The sequence below is a fragment of the Schistosoma mansoni genome (genome assembly GCF_000237925.1).
Source record: "Schistosoma mansoni, WGS project CABG00000000 data, chromosome 4 unplaced supercontig 0032, strain Puerto Rico, whole genome shotgun sequence".
Lineage (NCBI taxonomy): Eukaryota > Metazoa > Platyhelminthes > Trematoda > Strigeidida > Schistosomatidae > Schistosoma > Schistosoma mansoni.
Window position 1 is genome coordinate 2,405,901 of NW_017386017.1, and position 8,090 is coordinate 2,413,990.

Sequence of the window (8,090 nt, forward strand, 5' to 3'; positions counted from 1 at the left end):
AGTGGAATCCAGGACGCGCGTTTCGTCCTAATTAGAGACTGACCAGTTGCAGTCCTAAACATCAATCGGAAGATTCAAACAAACAACACTAAGTGAATTTAAACTTCACCCCATCGCACAAGCAAGTGGCTATCAGTACTCAGTGGCCGAGTGGATAACGCGATGGCGTTTGAAGCGAAAGCTACTGGATTCGAGTCCCAGAGTGAACATCAACTCTGAGATGCAGGTACGTCCAGCCGACGAGTTCCAAATAGGACGAAACGCGCGTCCTGGATTCCACTGCTAGCCACTATCCATCTTTGCTTACCATGCTTGTGGACTTAGGCTATATAGAGACAAAAGGTGTTACTGGTTAAGGTGTTGTCAAACTCCGAATGCTAGTGGCATCTTCAAATGTGGGGGATTCTGCAAGCTCCCGTGTACGTTGTCAGAAATCTGAGTTGATTAAACATAGCAAATATCTTCTAGGTTGCTTTTTAACTTCTGATGCTCGTTTCCACCATGTTCATCTTGATTTGTTAGGCCACTAACAGGTTCAATTGGATACTTTTACTTCTTTACTTATGTGGACCATTTCACACAATACCCAGAATCAGTACTCATCAAGGAAATTACTGCTGAAACAGTGGCCCGAGCGTTGAACGAACGATGGGTAACAAACTTCGGCTGCTCCTCAACTGTCACTTCAGACCTTGGGTGTCAGTTTGGGTCTAGGCCGTTCCATGGTCTTACTACACTAGTAGGAATAATACGATTCTGAATGACCACCTAACATCCACAGGCAAATCTTAATGATTCACTCCCAGCTACAAATGTTTCACCGTGAACCGACGCTCTTCCACTTGCTTTGCTCGGTATTCGCAGTTCAGTGAGAGCTGATATTGGATACACTGCATCATAACTCGTTTGTGGAACGACAATCTGGCATCCAGGAGAATTCGTATATCCTTCATCTTCTGAAATCAACATGGATTTAAACTTCTACACGAGCAAGCTTACAAACACCATGTATTCAGTTACACCTGTTTGAATTCGGTCGCAGTCGACGGATGTTTTTACTCAACCTTTCCTATGACATAGTATACACGTTTTTGTTCATCGCAATTCATTGCGACGACCTCTCGGAAGCGAAGACAAAGGACTTTTCAAAATCCTTTATCGTGAACCTAAGTACTATATCATCGATAAGAACAGAACCAACGATGATATTAGCATCGATCGTCTTAAAGCCATGTATTTAGGAGACCCCAAAGATGTTGCTTTTCCTCCGGTACAATTGGACGACACAAGTCCATAAAGTTATTGACTGTTGCAAAAGTCTATGATTGTGTGAGAAGACTAAAAATTGGTAAGTATGAACGCAAGAGATTACTTAGGGCCATGACAACGACATGGCATCAGTCTGTGAAGTCAGTGGCAGTTAACCTGATTCATACTGTTATAAGTAGACTGTCTAGTTGGTGCCGTGTAACATTCGTAAATAGTGATTGAAAACGTAAGTTGAGATTACTTAGTATATGTTGCAATGGAGCACATATGTTCACTCGTTGTTCCTCTCGAGGTTTTGAGTTTTCGATTCTGAAAACTTATTCACACTACTAGAATCATATTTTTTGCGTCTAATCTTTATTACTCTCGCTGATACTGCAAGTTTAGGTATTCGTCGTGCTAATTTCATCCCGCTGTCTTAATGTCAGATATGGTAACTTGGGCTGACGTGCATATATATCAGCCCTCCTGCTGATTGTGACTGTATAGGTGCATTACTGATCAACTACACGTAGTAGTAGTAATAATGTAAATGAATCCGACCACACAACTAAATTATCTCCTATTTACAGTTTAAAATTAACTGATCTTGATTTAACTTATTCATTTAGTCGTATGTTATGCATTTATACATTATTACCATGTAATAATAGTCCAGAAGCATTAGCATCACATCATCTACGTTATTTAATTTATTCACCGGAATCAATATTACATATTTTACCTATACAATTAAATGGTGTAGTTGTATTAATTACAGATCAAGCTATTTGGTGTATACGTGATAATTCATTACAGAATTGGATTACTTCAAGAAATCCCGTTGGTAATAATAATACCAAAGTAAGTATACTTTGGTTTCTCTCTTCTTTTTAAGTAACCAGCTCAATTCATTCTACACAAAAAAATGTTTTGTAAGATTCATTTTATATAGAGTTGAGATCATGAGTCAGTTGAAGCTAGACCACCATGAAAAACCTGGAAGCACTGGACGGTCGTTTCGTCCTATTGTGAGACTCCTCAGCAGTGCGCATCCGCGATCCCGCACTCGTGAGATTCGAACCCAGGACCTACCAGTCTCGCGCCATACCACTGAGCCAGTATCCAACGGTGTTAATGTCTAACTTCAACTGATTCACGAAATTGAGCAACCATGTCAACAGTGATCTGATATCTCCCAACAGACCTGGTTGAACTCCACTGGTCACTGCTTCTCCGGGAAATACCTCATGGAGCCAGTCACTAGTGTGCACATGATCATTATCAGAAGGGGTTTGGTGGATATTTTAGTAATTTTATAGAGTTGAGATCATGAGTCAATTGAAACACATTGAAACACATTTTACTTCAACTGTAGTGTGGGTTACTTATATCCACATAAGTAGTATATGGTAATGGTCAGGCATAGAATGTATTTCATTATAAGATTGATAAGGAAAGAACCGGAACGGAACGCAGTTGATATGAAAATGTATGAACAATGGAATCGGAGGAGATGAACTGATATTTGCAGAAGGTACAGTCAAGATTGAGACAATTAATTGTTATTTTGCAAATTAACTGTTTGCTGTATGATTGTCAGAATTTAGTGAGGTAGTTTGTAATTTGTGCTTAAGTACTTTCGGTTGTCCCCACCCATGTTCTTGTTCACGACACAACTACCTTCATTCGGTATATTTGCGAAGAATCAAAGTAGACTTTGTTGTTCTTCGCACTTTTTTTACGTTTGTTCTAGTTATCATTTTTGGCGTGGGTTATTTAAACTGTCGCAAACTGTGGGAGGAAACAGTTCTTTTGTACTGTTTTTAGTTTTCGATTGTGATGTCAGGTCTCAGTGAGGACTTTCTTTAAGTTTTAGGTGGATGGTATTCAATATTGGATCTTAGTTTCCCACTATTTGAGACTCATCAACATGGCGGAGTGTTCAACCTTTAGAAAACTGTGGTATTCGAACCGAAGTCATTCAATTTCATAGCTTGAGACATTACTACTAAGCTATTGGAGCGCCAACTGACCGCCATGTAGGACTGTTATATGTACATCAATTGGTCACTAAGTCACTTATATTGGTGGCCACGTTGCAGCTTGACCAGTTACGATGACAAATACTAAATAACTAGATAAATATGACAGAGATAGCTGACAGAAAGCTTTAATCGATCTAAATGTGCAACTAGTCGATACTCGTCGTGAAGACAATGTCTCTGTGATTCATTAGAAAAATGTTGCATTCTCTATGAGAGTGCGAACCCGTACCTCTCATTGTCATACTCAGAGAACAACTTTGTTCTAAAATATTTTACTGATATACATTTATGTAATTCCTTATAATTATTTCGTGGAATGATTGTATTCTTTTCTTAATTTGTAACTTTTGCGCTAGATGTCGAATTCGAACTCATCTGTTGCATCACATCAAACTGCGCCAGTATTTTTCCTAACTGAAAATACGACATTAATGTTTATGCTACATTATCACCGTCTAGATCAAATTTATGTCATGCTTTCTTCGAATACTAACACTCTTAGTTCTGTGTCCACTTCCACTATCAATAGTACTACTACTATTACTTCTACTACTACTCCTCCTCCAACTACCAATCCTCCTGTTTATGTTGTTTTCTCAGCAGATTGTGGTACAAGTAAACAACAATTACGTTGTGATTATTTAACATGGGGTTTAGATTTAACATTGCTAGTAAGAAATGCACAATTTCGTTTTGCTCAAGCTAATATGCGTGTAAATCGTTTGATGAATATATCTACTATTACCACATCATCATCATCATCAAACTGGTTCATCTAAGAATAATAAACAACAATTAACTACTGCCTGTTATAATGTGCCACATTTTCAAAATCATCCTGTTGCATTAGCTTATAGTCCAGTATGTCACAAGTGAATTGTAACTATATATACCTTTTATGTGAATGATCTTCTTTATGCCTTTTCTCAGTTGAGCATCATTCTTCATGTCTTCTATTTAACCAATATTGTCTTATATGATTTTTTTAAATTTTTTTTTACATTGGTACCTTTGTACGTGTTTCTATTATGTATAATACTCTGTATATCCATGAGTTCCTTTTTTTTTTTGGGGGGGGGAGGGGTAATGTTGATTTTCTTGATGACTGACTACCTTACTGTTTATAAAATTGGAAACTTTTTTCTTTACTTCTTTGGGAATCTTCTGTTTACAATAAGAAAAAAAGGTCATTCATTCAGTTTTTTTATCTTTGTAAATGTCTGCATATCAGGTCTATTTGTATTCACTTTGGTACTTCCAAGATCATATATACGTCGAAGGAACTATTTTTATGGCAAGATACTACTACTAATAATAATAATAATAATACTGATAATAATTTTTTACATGTAGCTTTATCTTCATAAGGATTTGTCAATATTGATGTTTATACTTTGATCTTGAACAATTCAACATCTATGATTGTGTGAGGATGGTCCACAGGTGAAGTCGAGGAGGCTCTAGGAAGCCCAGAAGGAGCCCAACATGTTCCATCCAATCAGCTTTTGGAAGAATATTCCAGAATTGCCACGTGGAGCTTCCCTATTGGACAATGCTGACAACTTTCTGTGTGCGGATTGGATAACTATAATGATGATTTTGTTTCTACTAAAAACTATAAATACCTGATAATTTTGTACCATATTCGACACTGTGTGGAATAACATTCCTTCTACTTGTCTTCTGTCTTTTGATTTGTGACTTGGGAGGGTTCCAGCGTTCGACTGCTCAAGTATTGTGCGATAGACTAAGAATTCTAAGTTCGAGATGCAACAAATTGTAAATTGTATTATTCACCTAACGCATTGGATTTACAATGATTAACAAATTATTCAATGAATGTAAATATCATTACTGTTATGTCTTTGATATGTCTACCCATCTTTGTGCAGAGGATAACTTGTCTAATGTAGACCTTGATGCGATAGGCTGACTGGTTTAACCTTGAGGCAAGTATGCGTGAGTTTGGAAACGAGATCAACTACTTGGAGTAGAGAGATGAAAACTACTCTATCACCTGATTGACTGACAAACACGCGCACGCGCGGGAGAGAGAAGACAAATTCAACTGGAACACTACTCGATTTATTTCCAACTCCGATCTCGATCCCGATATCAAATTAGTGTAAAAAGATACATGAATAAATAGATGACTAACCTGACCACAATGCAAAACCATTAGGAGAGTACATTATGTCCATAACTAGGGATTAGAGTAGAAAATAGAGTACAAAAGATTACGTTTAAATTACAATAAGCTTTGGAACAGAAAAGGCTATGGCAGTGAATCAAACGAAAGCTTATGATCTGTAGAATACACTAGGGATAAAAGTAAATGTTACTGTTCCACGAGCTTTGAATTAAATGAAATAACGTCCCCAAAAATAGCTTCCGTAGTTTTTCAAGGCTTCTCGTTTCTCTGGAGGAGTTGGAAGAACCTGATTCCAAACCAATGGTGCACATGGACTGGCTCCAGTATCCTGAGGGAACAAATGGCGTATGAATCAATGGTTGATCACCGGCTACCATGGGATTGCATCTCCTCACGATGCGCCACTGCCTTGTGGATGAGACCTTCAGGTTGAAGGCTCGGGGAGTGGCCCCTAAGAAAACCACCTGTTTCCGTTTGGGAACCTGGATAGTATCATAGCCCTCACACAATTAAATGGAATGACAATTTTTTGTGTGGCGCATGTGTATCTGGTGCCCCCTTGTAACAATAATTATGTGTTCAAATAAATAAATAAATAAGAAAAATTAGATTTATTCTGATGTTTCGTCACCCAGTGTTAGACACTTCTTCAGAGAATAAATAACCAAATCAAAATTAATCCACATTTATTCAGTGAATATTATGTAATGTTTAAATAATTACAACGTTTCGTCCAGTAAACGTGTCCGCGTTTCTTCAGGGTATTAATGGAAATCAAGATCTTCAAAGAAATATATAACGTTTAACAATCAAATAAAATCTTTACTGTGCTTATCGAATCATATTCAGATGCTGACGTTAGTAAGTAGGACAACATGGGTCGTTTATATACGAATCATGTGAAACGTTCTCAATGCAGAAATAAATGATTGTATGTGTATGATTGAGTTATTAATAGTTGATACTCGGTGTTAATTTGCTTTTATATGAACTAAAAATAGAAGTGCAAGTTGAAGGTTGATATTGTTTCTGAATCGTCGATGTGCATGTAAAATGAGAACCACCAAATAAATAATCGTAGTGCTACAGTATCCCAGATCAGTTTCTGTCAGAATAACGATCGATGTGAAATAATTAGGTTGGATAGAGAAAGGGTCCGAATAGTTGTTAACGAAAATTCGCCAAGTGGTTGCTAGTTGAATACCATCCTTTCTGTTCAGGCTCTTCTTATTAGCTTATATATACGGCGATTCAGCTGTCAATCTTTATTTGATGATGAAATAGAGCTCTTAGATGAAACTGATGCGAAATGGATCTACATTATGAATCCATGCCCCTATGTAAAGGCCACAGTTAAGACGAAAGTTATATTGATAAGTGCTTAGCTGAAACAGATCAGTGGTTTAATCTTAAGATCAGCCTTTCGTAGTGTTGTATGAAAACTAACTAGGATGTTGACAAACGAAAATTCACATACCTTCAATCTACTCAAAAAGTTTGTCATTAATTTAAACATACTCTGGTAACATTGATATGCATTTTATGTGAAGCCAGATATTCAGGTCGTTTGATGCGTATTTTAGCCAAAACAAATTCAAGAACATTACCTGGCTTGACCGAAAAGAGGCGAAAATTGATCAGTAAAAATTTCTATAATCGAACATTTTATGAACACAGGTCGTTCTATCAAAATAGACTCTGCATTCAAAGTTATTTACAAGATGAGTAGACAGCCCTCAAAGAAAGATAACTTCCATCTTCTTTGCATCACTCAAGAATTTAACGTATATTTCGAAAAACCAGGATTATGCGTACAAATTAAACTTGCATAACCTTTTCTTTTACCATGGTCTTATTCTGTCATAATTATTTTCGTATCTTCTTTTTCAGATATCCGTCTCCCTTCTATCTTCTCTTTAGACCTTTTACCCCTCTATATATTATCATCTTATCAAGCTATTGCATAATCAGATTCTTCAGAATATTTGTTTGAAATATGTGCGCTTATTTATTGATTTTTCAGTTATCTACTACAATGATGACCTTGATGCGGTAGCGTCATATCCATAATGAAAGGGAGTTCGATATACGAACATGACGAAAGTTCTTATATGATTATTATGGAATTGTCTCTCTTTTACACTTTTGATTATTTCCCTGACGGAACATTGATTAAGACTGTATCACTCCATAGTTAATAATTTGAACCTTAATAAAATTGAAAACAAATATTCTCCTTATTTTTGTATTGTTCGTTTGAAGCTTTCCATTGATGTTTAGGAGTGCAATTGGTCAGTCTCTTATTGGTATATGTGCATACTGTGCGTATTGCCTTGATATAGCCTTATTTCAAAAGCATTATAAACAAAGATGGATAGTGTCTAGCAGTGGAATCCAGGATGCGCGTTTCGCCCTATTTGGGACTCGTCAGCTGGATGTACCTACATCTCAGAGTTAATGTTCACTCTGGGACTATGAGTTTATTCATGTAATTGTTTTATAATTTTTCAACTTGAATAGATTTATTAACGTATATATATTATGAACACTGAATAATAACCATTACTATTCATAACATTCTTTCCTTTAACTGATATATTTGATTAGAAAATATAATTGAAAAACATTGAAAATAACTCTGT

At 36.5% G+C, this 8,090-nt stretch overlaps 1 protein-coding gene and 1 pseudogene across 2 annotated transcripts in view; both read left to right on the forward strand.

Annotated features, from left to right (window-relative positions):
* Smp_171490 overlaps window positions 1–8,090 on the forward strand; it is a 189,121-nt pseudogene that overhangs the window by 141,706 nt on the left and 39,325 nt on the right. The gene's annotated exons all lie outside the window — the stretch shown is intronic.
* Window positions 1,885–8,090, forward strand: part of Smp_171500 (hypothetical protein) — a gene marked incomplete at both ends in the record, with an annotated part of 28,561 nt that continues 22,355 nt past the window's right edge. Inside the window, 2 exons of the mRNA XM_018791185.1 lie at window positions 1,885–2,112; window positions 3,005–3,022. Of these exons, the coding sequence (XP_018645697.1) occupies window positions 1,885–2,112; window positions 3,005–3,022 (246 nt within the window). The remainder of the gene's footprint in view (window positions 2,113–3,004; window positions 3,023–8,090) is intronic.